The 13,071-nt window shown below is 49.2% G+C and overlaps 2 protein-coding genes across 4 annotated transcripts in view; both read right to left on the bottom strand.

The window, feature by feature from the left end:
• Positions 1–427: 427 nt before the first annotated feature.
• Spmip5 (sperm microtubule inner protein 5) lies at positions 428–5,909 on the bottom strand. The gene is made up of 3 exons (XM_050144766.1): positions 5,852–5,909; positions 2,050–2,268; positions 428–618 (listed from the first exon to the last, which is right to left on the bottom strand). The coding sequence occupies exons 1-3, from the start codon at positions 5,904–5,906 to the stop codon at positions 428–430; spliced, it is 465 nt and encodes a 154-aa protein (XP_050000723.1). The 5' UTR covers positions 5,907–5,909.
• Positions 5,910–11,658: 5,749 nt separating this feature from the next.
• Hspa12a (heat shock protein family A (Hsp70) member 12A) overlaps positions 11,659–13,071 on the bottom strand; it is a 144,776-nt gene continuing 143,363 nt past the window's right edge. For all 3 annotated transcript variants that reach the window (XM_050149106.1, XM_050149105.1, XM_050149115.1), the window contains one exon: positions 11,659–12,475. In XM_050149106.1, coding sequence (XP_050005063.1) covers positions 11,838–12,475 — 638 coding nt within the window. In that variant the 3' untranslated portion in view covers positions 11,659–11,837. The remainder of the gene's footprint in view (positions 12,476–13,071) is intronic.

The following is a 13,071-nucleotide window of genomic DNA, read 5'->3' as shown; positions in this document are numbered from 1 at the left end:
AATCATCATCCTCATATTTTGTGGTTGTTTGTTTGATTGATTGATTGATTGATTGATTGATTTGAGACTGGGTCCATGTAGCCCTGGCTGTCCTGGAACTCAGTATGTAGATCAGGCCCTGATCTCACTTCTGCTGGGATTAAAGGTGTGCACCACCACGCCTGGCTTCCTTCAGCAGCTTGAGTCTTAGGCCAATGCTGAGACAGACAGTTCTGTCTGTCCTTCTGCTCCCAGCATAGAATACTCATGGCTCAGCTGGAGGGCATGGTGCAGGGCATGTTTGCCACAGGAAGGCCCTGTCACGACAAATGTGCACATTCTACACACCAGGTCAGTAGCAGTGCTGGGGTGGGGCGGGCCCCCCTGCCCCTGCTCCCACCCCCTCTGCTCCTTCCACCCTGCAGCTCACAGATAATGCCAGCTACACTTACTGATCATAAGGTTTCCGTCGTGCCCTCTTGGCCTGCTCCACCAGTTCCAGGAAGTCCTCGTAGCACTTTCTGGCCATGATGGTGTACCTTGTGGCACAGCCAAATTCAGTGACCTTGGCTCTGGGCAAGAAGCCTGCCCAGCCAGGGATGGGGGGCTCGTCCAGTGGTTTTTTCACATTCTTGCATTCTGCAAGGAGACAGCAGGGGTCCTGAGGATTTCAGAGCAGCCCAGTGGGAAGCACTCCCAAGCTCCCTGGCATATTAAAAGTTAACCCAAGAAACCCCCAGGCCACACAGAGATCTCCAGCTGTGAGCCAGTGGTCCTAGAAAAGGCTTCCCTCTGGTAGATATCTCATTTCATGCTTTCAGTAGCCACGGATACTTCCCGGGCAAGTCCTGAGACCTAGTCAGGAAGTGTAGGTCCAGGACACACTTAGAGTCCACCTGAAGCGCCATCAGGTCCTGGCGCTGACACTGACTGGCAGGGTGAACGCGGGTGCTGAAGAGTCAAATGAGGCCCCCAAGTCCCAGAATTCAAAGCTGAATGGCACCCTAGGGGACACTCGGTCCATCTCTCTCTGCACAGGAGCCAGGGGGGTAAACCAGTTTGCTTTAGGACACACAGCAAGTAACCATAGAGATGAGCTAAATTCTAAAACTTGGGCAGGGAGTCTTTGTCACATCTGTAGTATTTTAAAGCCCAGCAAGCATATAAATGATCATCTATTTTGGATAAGTTCCTAAACAATTTAGCATTAACAAGAAAGGCTATTAGCCTAGTGTGTGTGTATGTGTGTGTTGTGTGTGCACATGTGAGCATACCACAGTGCATTAGTGTACTTGTATGTGAGTGCACCCATGTACTTGTAGAGGCCAGAGGTCTACACCAAATGTCTTCTTTTGTTACTCTTGCCTTGTTTGTGTGAGGCTGGATATCTCAGTGATTCTAAAAACCAATTCAGCCATTCTAATCGGCCAACAAGCCCCTGAGATCTACCATGAGAGTACAGCCATGTACCACCATACCTGGTTTATTTACATGGGCTTTGGGGAGGAAGCAAGCAGGGCTTCACGCATGCGCAGTGAGTACGCTACAAACTGAACCATTCCCGGACCCTGCATGACTTTTCCTATAACCCTTTAGATATACACATAATCCAGGTCAAAGTCACATTAAATTAGTGCTGCGTCATCCGTCATTCAGTGTGAAGTCTCTTCCTGCAGAATTAGTACCTAAAGCTGGATTCAAACCTAGGACAGAAATCAGCACCCTTGCCGTGATCCCCGGGAGCCCTCCTGGAGCCTAACGGGAGCATCTCTAAGGGACTCTAAGAGCAGTCCCATCCTCACAGGGCTATTGTGTCTGCTCAGAGAACAATGAATCCAGCTCAGAGAAAACTCCCAAAGGGCAGCTACCGATTCACAAGCTGATGCTCAAAGTCCACTGGGACTTGTCTAGGCTTCTGAGGGGGATGCCAGCCTCCCCCAACTGCCCGGGGTGGGTCCCTTCTCCGCTACATCCACTATGCTTGGTTAGGTGCTCTTCCTGGCTGTACAACGGCCTGCTGGGATCTCACCGGACCAGGGCTGAGAGAAGCTGATGCAGGGGAGGCCGTACCCAGAGTCAGGGGGTGATACTTCTTGGCATACTCATGCAGCGTCCACAGCACTGTGTCCTCGGAGCAGATGGGCTTCAGGACCGGGGTGCGAGCCACACAGTAGTTCAGTTCCTGCTGCTGCTCCTTGTATCTCTGCGTCCTCTCCTGGAAGGCTTTCACACAGTGATTCATTTGGTCCTCGTTGGGGCTTCCTTGGCAACTGAGCCATGGTATGAAGCCTGAGAGGAAATCACAGCCCGAGTGAGGTAGCTGGCTACTGGCTGAGAGCCTGCCTCTGTACCCACCACCGCAGCCGCCCTCCACTTGGCTCTCCTCCACTGCCACCAACGCTGTATGTTTCCAAAGGCCATTAACACAAACGGTGTTGTTGTTTGCACCAGGGCTGGGTCCTCCCAAGGCTGCAGAAAAATGACCTTGGCGCTGGGGAGGGAAGGTCCACTCTGACAAAGGAGATGACAGCCACACACTTTGCTGGCAAAGCCCCCGTGTCAGGCTGAACAGCAAATGGGGAACGCGTTTAATGGGCCTAAATGATAGTCTGAGGGGTAATGGAAATTATCCATCTTTTTTTCTTTTTTGAGAGAAAGCTTATTTTCCTTGACACTTCCCAAATGCAATCTGGGATCTTTCTTGCCAGACCATAGAGAAATTGCAGGCCCATTAAAAGCAGAGACATGTAACACAAAAAGGTAAATTCATTATCTGCAAGACCCACCCCTAGGACAATTTTTCACCATTTCCCACAAAATAACATGTAATCATTACAATTAGAAACGGTAAAAACACGACTATTTATTCAAACAGGATGCGGAATCCTAAGTACTATAATACTGTCACAATAAAACCATTTTTAAAGAACAGATGAGGAAAACTGGTTAAGAACTTAGCGTTACGTGGACAGTAAATAAGTATCTCACAGTACTGAAGCTCGTTGTTTTTGTTTTTGGTGTTTTTTTTGGTTTTGTTTTTTTTTTTTTTTTTTTTTTTTTTTTTTTTTTNTTTTTTTTTTTTTTTTTTTTTTTTTTTGCCTTTGTTGCTTAAGAAAGAAAACCCGGCTTTGGAGCTGAATGTAGCAGCTCCAAGACTTGCACCCACAAGAACACGCCTTCTAGGAGAATCTAACAGACTGACCTGGACAGGACCGAAGTCACAGACCCCTCATCTGCTATGGTTTGAATGTAAAAGTGTCCCCACAGGCTCATGAGTTTGAAGCTTGGTCCCATGGGATTGTGGAAACATTAGGAGGTGGGGCCTGGCTGGAGGAAGGAAGTGGGCTGGAGGAAGTGGGCTGGAGGAGGGCTTTAGGGTTTATAGCCCAGCACCACTTCCTGTCCTCTCCCTGCTTCCTGTGTTGTGGCGCATTTAACTATGTAAAGGTGTGTCATGTTTGTTTATGCTGCATTTGTTTAATTATATAAAGCTGTGTTGCTGTTTCACTTTGCCTGCCTGAGGCACCTGATTGGTCTAATAAAAGCTGAACAGCCAACAGCTAGGCCAGAGAGGGATAGACGGGGCTGGCAGACAGAGAATAAATAGGTGGAGAAAGCTAGGCTCAAGAGGAAGAGGAGTGAGAGAAGAAGGAGAAAGAGGGGGATACTCCTGGGGCCAGAAGCCAAGCAGCTGTCAGCCAATCATAGAGACAGAGAAGGTATACAGAAAGGTTTAAAAAAACACACTGAGGTAAAATGTAGATAAAGAGAAACTGATTAAAATAAGAGCTAAGATAAGGCTGAGCATTCATAACTAGTAAGAAGTCTCCATGTCATGAAGTGGGAGCTGGTTAGTGGCCTGAAAGAAAAAGGCTGGTAAATCCTGGTCCATCAAAACATAAGGAGTCCCATCCACGAGCCTCCGCTACTGGGTCTTCGTGACCATGATGGGTTGTAGATCAAACTGTTGCCAAAATAAGTATCTTCTCCTTTATCAGGTGCTCAGTCACAGCAGCAAGGAACTCTAGACTATTTCCCCAACCTGTGGGTGATCAACATTGTCATGTCTATCATGTGATGTCATGGAGAGGGCCACAGAAACTGAAGGCCCTTTTTGTAGTGCTTCTCGACCACCAAGGCCTACTTTGATCTATACGTTTATGTATGTGTATGCATAAACATGGCACATACCTAGTTATACAGACATCTCAGTGAGTGAAGCATGCATATATTGGCTTCATGAATTATCACCATGACCATAGAGAGTACCCAATATGATATGGTGCATGGTAACCCCAAACAGACATATCCAAGTCCCTAATCCTAATACCCATGAGCATGATCTTCTGGGGAAATGTGGCCTTAGAAAACAGAATTAATGAGCTAAACACAAGATCATTCCACATTTAAGCTGTCCCTAAAGCCAAAGTGTCCTTATTGGGGGGGGGGGGGTAAGGCTGGAGACACTCAGACTTACAAACATGCATTTGAAAACTCAGTGTTGGGGCCAGCTGCCATTGTATAGAACTGATCCCTTGTATAAGGATGGTTATTCACAGTCTTGTAGACAGTGGGAAAAGGGAAGTGTGAAGCAAATCTGAACTGTTGGACTCCAAAGCACATTCTCTTATCTAGCTAGTGGGGCCAGGGTGAACCTGGGAAGCCTTGCAATGTTTTCATGCGTAGCCCTTATGTCCACTGAGCATGTCAGTTATAGGGACGTTCACGGTTCTCAGAAGTCTGAGAAGGAGGAGCCTTTAGAAATAGAGACCAGTGCTAACATGGGAGTGACCTAGGGCCTCTACACATATGTGACAGCTGTGTAGCTTGGTCTCCTTGTGGGAGTCCTAACAATGGAAGCAGGGGCTGTCCCTAACACTTTAGCTGACTCTTGGGAACCTATTTCTCATACAGGGTCTCCTTGCCCAACCTTAATACAAGGGAGGTGCTTAGTCTTATCCCAACTTGCTTTGCCAGGCTTTGTTGACACTCATGGGAGGGCTGCCCCTTTCTGAACAGAGACAGAGGAGGGGTGGGTTGGGGGGAGAATGAAGGGGAAGAAGGGAAAGGACTAGGAGGGAGGGGAAAATGCAGTTGGTGATGTAAAATAAATAAAAAGAAAAAAGAAATGGGGACCAACTGTCGTTGTTTGTCAAAGATGAAAGTGTTTCCTAGACATAGGCCTTCCAAGGCTGTGACCTCGACAGGGTAGGTGGCCAGTCTCCCTTTAGGAGGCATGGGAAAGAATGAAAAAGTAAGAACCACCTTTGTGGGAGACTTGGAAAAGCACAACTTGGGAAGGACAGAGGCCTAACTTATCCACCTTTGTCTACCAAAATGTCTATCCTCATCCACAAGCCACCCAGCAGATGTCAAATGCTTCCAGCAGGAACTCCTGAAGGATTTGGCCTAAGTATTTCTTCTCGGTTATCCAGGACTAGCTGTCACCTTCCTGCAGCACTGGGTCCTCTCACTGTGTCTTAGAAGCTGCGGTGCTTACACTGGTCCAGTTTGTGAGCATCCAGGCACAGCTGGCCCCGACCCTTGAGGACCTGGCAGAGGGGGTCACCCCTAGGTGCAAGGCAGGCAGAGTATCCTGCACCTTTAAAAGGCGAAACTCCACCTATGTCTTCCTCCTCCTCTTCCTCTTCCTCCTCTTCCTCCTAGTTCTCTTCCTGGTCCTCCCCCCCCCTCTCTCTCTCTCTCCCCTCCCCCCACAAGGCCACTCTGCTCCCTTTCTCTCTCCCTTCTCCCTTCCCATCTCCCAGTAAAACTCCCTACATAAGCTCTGTCTGCAAGGCATGTCTCGTAACACACAGACAAGGACCAAAACAAGCCAGGGACCAGAACCGCTGTTACGAATGCCACTTACCACTGTATCCTGGTGTGATGGGCAATTTTCTCATGAAGGTCTCAGGAGACTCCATTTTACTCTGCCAGTGAAGGGAAAGGGGCGTGAAATGGTCTTGAGTCCCTGTCTCAAGGACTTAGGGCACTTGGACAAGAGTTCTTGAGTGTAAAAACAATGACGCGGTCGGGCGCTGAGACTGAGAGGTAGAGACACCAGCACACCCACAGCTAGTTGACAGTTAGTTATAACCCTGGTACCAGGGGCTCGTTACCTTCCATGCTCATTGCAGATCTCCACCTATGAGTGTCTCACTTCCAGAGACACCCGTCGACCACCCTTCCATCCATCCACCCACCTACTCACTGATCTAATAAAACCATATGCATACACGGCCATGAAACAGACAGAGTTCTGAGTATAAAGAAGAGCAAGAGCCAGGAGCTACCATGTCAGACTCACGAGACTTGCGTGAGAAAAAGGTAAGAAACCCATTTCCCCACAGTCTACTCTTAATTCAGGCAGAATCTGGTTTGGTAGTGACCTGTGTTGCTAAATCCCTTTATTCTCAGACTGACATCTGGAGACACTTCGGGTGTCATAACTAGGGGGGCAGGATGCTACTGGTATCTTGTAACTAGGTCCCTTCTCAACTTTATTCAATGCAAACGAGACCCCCCCCCCCTGCAACAAAAGATTAGACCTATTCTTGTCTTGGATATAAAAGCCACAAAAACCTGGCATGGAGTCCAAGGAAGGGATGAACGAGCTGATGGGTGCCCATTTTAGTACCAACTATATAGTCACCACCTCTGGAGCAAAGCCCTCCTCCTCACCAGGGATCACTAATATCTCACAACGGGCCAAGGTTTGTATATGGAGTCTGCTGTTCATCTGTATCCTATCCTGCCAAGCCACGGCATCTCTGTAAGGCGGCACTTTTGTGACCAGGAGATGGTTTCAACTCCCTTGAGTCAAGGGGAGTAAGAGCAAAGACTGCTTAAGTCCTAGGGGCAGGATAGGCTATCAAGCCTGTGCCCGCTGGGTGCTGAGAACCAGGCCAGCCTTTAGGGAGATGGGGCAGGGAGGCATTTGGAGGGATTTCTGAAACAAAGGCAGGGCAGGGTCCAGGAGAGAACAGGACCCTTCTCCACCCACTTCCACCGGCCCCTGCTCTTACCTGAGCGGGCCAAGCACCCCCAAGGAACTAGGCAACACTGCCTGCCAGCAGGCTCTATCGGGCCTTTGTGCGCTCACTCTAGGTGGGCGGGCAGATTCTAGATCCATCCGGGATATTTGGGGCTGGTCCCGCCCCATACGTGGAGACCAGGAGGCAGGCCATGACACCAGAACCAGAACCAGGAAGTTTGTAAACCCTGCAAATTTGGCCGCTAATCCCTCAGCAAGCTGGTCCTGCCTGCCCTGCGGAGGTCCAGACGTTTGCCCCATTGCCTGTAGCTTGGGTGCTTCATTCGCACCAGGGGAAGCGGAACCGACGGCCAAAGGGAGGGAGTTTGCAGCTCCTGTTGGGTGATGTGGACACACAGGGGATGCGTGCCGAATGCCACCCCTATCCGCACCCCGCACCCCGGCAGAGGTCGCCAGTGGTCTCCATCCCTGCCATGTGAGGGCCAGCAAGGGGCGGAAGACAGTCTGGAAAATGAAGGCCACCTGTGTCCATGTTGGCTTCCAAACAGAGGCACCTTCCCCAGCCTAGTACACCCGTGCAGACAGCTTTCTCCGTTAGGAGGGCTTGGGTTTCTGTTTTCTCCCTACAAGATTCCGGGACACAAGCGCTTTACCAAAATGAAGGTGGGCTTGGAAGTTGTCTTACTCCTTTCTAGCAGTGGTTTTTTTTTTTTTGGGGGGGGGGGGGGGGGAAGACGGCCTGAGCCATCAGGTCTTTTGGCTGATGCCACTGAGTGAACCTGAAGGGGCATGGATGGCTTCTCAACTACCATTTCAACCCCTTGGACCCCTGGGACCACAACTCAAGCCATCCGGACACTTCTAGAGCCCAATTTAGGATTCGCCCCAGGGGTAAAGCCTGGCAGGAAGCCAAGAATCGAGCCAGCTGGCCTATGCCTGCAGGGATGTCCCGGGCAGCCACCACCCAGGCCTCCCACACTCCTCACTATGGTGAATCAGCAGTTGACTCTAGTTGGCTGCCTCCTCTCTGGCTAAACCACTCCTCCTGTGGAGGAGACAGGACCCTGGGCATCGTTGGGGCATTGGTTCCCAGCAAGGGAAGGGGCTGTCAGTAAAGCTTATACCGCCTGAAACAGGACTTGAGTCAGGAGGAAGTCGGTAGTGATCCCCCAGCAATTCTGTCTATACACCCCCGAATGAGAAAAAAACTACTCTAGGCCACATGAAATTCAGTTTCTCTTTATTAGAATCTGTGAAGACAGAGAGTTTGCAGATGCCATCCTGTCTAGTTGCGGACGGCTGCGGTTCTGTGTCATTTGGCTCTACCTTGTAGTGAACAAGACTCCCAGCGGCTGAGATCGTAGGATACTGTTCCACAGTTCAAACAGATGAGAGGTGGTAAGATATTATGGCCAACAACATTTAGACTAGCCACCCACTTACGCCATTCCCCAGCGTATGTACTTCGCAGCCTAATCACACGATTACATCACTACAATGTGAGATTCGGTCTTCGATTAATAATGCATTTTGACTCCTGTTTAATATCGGTGCATGCAATTCTTTGCTACCCTGGCGGTTAACCAGACCTGGACGCTAATTAGAAGCTAAACTTGGTCTAAATAACATTCTAAGGGTGGGGGGCAGGCAGGCTCTGTAACCTGGACTCAGCCATCGCGCCCCAGGACCTCTACAGAAGCACCCCCTTTCCTACTGTATGCCACCTCCTGTCTGTCAGTCTGCATTTAGGAATGCCTGCTGTATACAAAAAAGAGAGTTCAGTAGCCAGATAATACACACAAAGACCACAGACCCCCTCTAGAACTTTCTAAATTGGGGAATGTGTCCCAAGTGTACGTATGCAGTGCTCTGATACGGCTATGTCGGCTGGGGTAGGGATAGACTGGAGAGCTTCAGTTGGAGTTTGATGACTGGGGCTGCATCTCTGGGCCTGAAGGAAGTCAGTGAAGTGACCGCCCCTTCTCCATCATCAGTTTGCTAAAACTGCAGATCTCTGTCAACTCGTTTAAGCAAAATAGGAGCAAGGAGATAGACCTAGCATAAGCTGAGGATGCTTTATGCTAGCCAGGAAAAGAAGGGCCCAACTGTCCTGCTCCTGCTCGCTTACTAAACCCAACAGAAACCTCAGCTCATGTACCGCTTGGTTCCTCTGATCATGAAGGGTGCCACGCTTTTCCTTGCCAGAGAGGAGAGGTCAACAGCCCTGAGAGACACAAAGTGTCTGGGGAGGGAGGCATGGCTCACAGGCTGGTGTGCTCAGCTCTCAGTCTGGGCAGGAGACGCGGTGCATTACCCTTCACGCAGAAGCTTTCCGCTTTGGGCAGGGCGTGCAGGAGTGGAAGAGTCTGCTGAAGCTGTCGGTCTGGGTGGTCTGTGTGATCAGAGTACTCTGACCCAAGGCACCTCTGACTATTGCTCAGTCTTGCATACATGTCCATGGCATGACATCAGCATGAACAGTGATCAGTGAGAGTGATTGGGAGACAAAGCTGTGGAGCTTACAGGCAGCAGTGTTATTAACCAAAATTAGGAGAATTCTCCTCACACAAGCGCACAGTAGAAATAAAGATTCTGTACAGGATTCTAGTGCTCTATATACATAAAATTATATCCATTATAACAAAATTGAAAGTTATTTGAGGACTGTGGCCGGAAACACCAAAAGAGAGGCCCATGAGCTTCCAAGGCAGAGTTAGCAGGGGAGTCCTAGCAAGCATCCTGATACCTGGATTTGACACCCCGCCATTCCATTTGGGGTTCCCATTCTCGTGTTCTATGGTTTGATAGCATTTTCACATTCTAGCAGGGAATTTCTGCAGCAAGTGGTGTGAAAAGACAAGAGGTTGGAGTTCAAAATGCTACTTAAAATCTGTGTATTGGCTATGATGATGGGTTCACAAATCCAACTTGCATTTGAAGTTCCCTTCCCTCATTCTGTACTCATTCATTCATTCGCTCATTCATTCATTCATTCATTAAATAATGCACGCCTCCAGTGATCTGAAATCAGAACGAATTCCAGCAGGTAAGAAAGGCAGCTTTGAACAGATCAAATGGTTCCTCGTCCTCGGTTGGCTCCGGAACGTTGGCGAGACTGGCTTTGGCTTTGCACAGAGGGAATGCGAGAACACAGAACCTAGCTGGCTCGTTGGGCAGCTTCATTCTCAGGGTTCCTTTTGTGACATCCTTTTCCTTCTCTGACCCTTCCAGTGAGGACTAAAAGGGTGACCCCACCCCTCTCGTAGGAGGGCCGGGTGTGTGGGTACACACACTCTTCCCTAAGGGGGCTCTCACGGGAAGGTTTGAGGCCACACTGTGTGGTCTGTGGTTGCTTCAGCTCTGACAAATCTCAGGTTTGAACTCCTCGCATGCAAACACGAAACACGCAGGTCCTGTCTCTGCAGAGTCAGCTCTGGCTTTAGGGGTTAGATTCAGACCTGCTCCTGACAAGCACCCAGGCGATTCTGAGGCAGGGGGGCCACAGACTTGCTTTGTAAGAGGCTATTCTCATCTGCCAGGTCTAGGTTTACATGCCCTTTTTAGGTGAATTTGAAAAGCTGAAGATTCGATCAAGACATTTCACGGAACAGAACCCCTTTTGTATTTCCTTATTGGGGGATGAAGAATAGTTTCACTGAAGGTGTGCATGGTTTGCAAGGTGGGGGGTTTGGAGTTCTGGACTTGGTGATACATATAAACACAGCAAACAAAAACTTCATTTTCTCAAACAAATGTCCTACTAAACTCACCTATGATTATGCAGGACCTCTGAACTCAAGGTTTGTTGTTCTGAGAATTATCCTCTGATCTGTATTTTCATTTACTGGGTTTTCAATGAACCCCGGTCAACTGTGGTCCAAAAATGTGTAACAGTATAGTATAGTAAGATATGCTGAGATAGACCACATTCGTACAAATTTTATCAAAGTGTGTTTTCATAGTTGTCCTATTTCATCATTATTGTTGCTAATCTCTTACTACTTTATTAAATTGAACTTGATCATAGGTATGTAAATATAGAAAAAACATAGTATATAGATAAGGTTTGGTACTATCAATGGCCCTGGGCATCCACTGGGGAACCTCAGGGTGTATCCTCTACAGATAAGAGGGGACCGTTGTGATGTGGGGTAAGTCACAAACGCTTCAGTGTGCATTTCCACCAAAGGAAGCTTTACCTGCTCTGGAAAATGGAGGTATCGGCACCCTTGCCGCCACCCTGCCCCTCCCCCCATCCTGGTTGAGTTAGCCAAAACCATCCTTCATTGAGCCTCTTTGGAATTTAAATTATACGAGAACCTAAAATAGTGCCCAGCGTGGGCAGTCTTCTCCCACCAGCGTAAAAGAAATACTGTAAGTTGCCGCTGAGTCACCAAGAAGACGAGATTGAGTGCAGGAAGTGTACTTCCTACCCTTTGCCGTCCAAGGTAATTTAAAAAGACCTCTGAGGAGGACCCCTCCTGGCTCAAAGGTCCCGCTTCACACCCAGAGAGATGTCCTCCCTCACAGGGTCCTCTGCATGGCAAACAGGGGCTGTCTTACCACTCAGGAGCCTGTGAGAGCTGGCTGCTCCAGGATCCCTCAACTTCCTATTTCCAGACCTTGATACTAAATTTCTGAGTTTTTCTGACTCCAATATACTCTCAAAAAAAAAAAAAAAAAAAAAAAAAAAAAAAAAAAAAAAAAAAAAAAAAAGTCCTTAGTTAATTCTCTCCCTGGTTCTCATCTTTCCTACTGAAATTCAGGTGGGCGATGGCAAGGGTCAAGGTCAGGGGCAGAACAGTAAGGTCAGCGGATGCAGAGGAGTCCCGGGGGCTCATGGTGGGGAGGGGTGGTTACATTAGTAGTTTAGGAAGTCGATCCCCACTTTGACACTCTTTGAGGTGGCTATATCAATGGCCGTGGCCTTGATCTCAGTGTCCCCGAACTGCATAAGGGTCTGGATTTCCCTTCGGGCAGGCACCGCTGCGCCACTGGTCCCCGTAAGATCCAGGCGGAGCGTACCACACTTTCTCACCCCTGGGTCAGTGATGAAGCTGACGTCGTCGTGCTCAGAGCTGTAGACATTGATGACAATGACCAGCTGGGAGGGCTTGGCGGGAGTGTAGCTGCGCTTGACCAGCTCCCCCAGGGCCACGGACTGGTCGGCGGAGATGAACTTGTCAAAGACATCCGTGCACCAGCGGGTGCCGTCCTTCACCAGTAACTTCTCGGGGGGATGTTTCCCCTCCACGTAGCGGTTCAGTACACCCACGCCGTAGGTGAGGGGAGACCGGCGCACCTTGATGACGGCAGGGTCCAGGCCAAAGAGAACAGCGCCCTTGAGGATGGTGAGGCCCACATCCTGGGGGATGATGATCCTGCACTTGTCACCAAAGGCAGCCTGCACCGCCTGCTGCAGAAGGGGGGCCTCTGCAAAGCCACCCACCAGGAAGAGGAACTTGACCGTGGACACCTCGGGCTTCTGAAACAGGTCCCCTGAAAGGGAAGGAGAAGGGGAGATGGGATGACCCAAAGCAAGGCAGCAAGGGGGAAACGCAGTTGTCTGAGTCTACAGAAGGGACAGCTAACCATGAGCATCAGCTGGCATTGGCTTTGCACGAGCTCATTGAACTCAGTTTGGACTGAGCTAGTCTGATGAAGAAAGGTTTATACACTGTATGCCTGGGAACAGAGGCCAGGGCTGTGCCAAGTAGAAGCCTAACTTATTGGAGGTGGTGCTGGCTTTAATCAGAACTCATTCATCATGACAATGTATCCCTTTAAACATGTGATCCAAGCTGTGAGAAATAGTTGTGTCCGATAGTCACAAAGGTAGGTGAGGGATGTATAGATGGTATGATGTTTGGATCCTGGAAAAAAAATCCCCATTAGGTTACTGTGTGTCCAACTTGTGGCTGGACAAGGATACCAACACACAAGAAGACAGCACAGACAGACTCTTGTCTTGCTGGAACCCTTCCTTGGTTCACAAAACAGTTCCTTCTTTCCCTGTGAGGCCAGGATTCCTAAGTTTCCCTAATACTCCAGACAAGATACAGTCCCAGGGCTTGTCACTCTGGAGTAGTACTATT

The sequence above is a fragment of the Alexandromys fortis genome, unplaced genomic scaffold, assembly GCF_014885135.2.
Source record: "Alexandromys fortis isolate MF-2015 unplaced genomic scaffold, M_Fortis_MF-2015_v1.1 scaffold_16, whole genome shotgun sequence".
NCBI classification, from domain to species: Eukaryota; Metazoa; Chordata; class Mammalia; order Rodentia; family Cricetidae; genus Alexandromys; species Alexandromys fortis.
The sequence above is the reverse complement of the archived record's forward strand: the minus strand, read 5'-3'. Positions and strand labels throughout refer to the sequence as shown.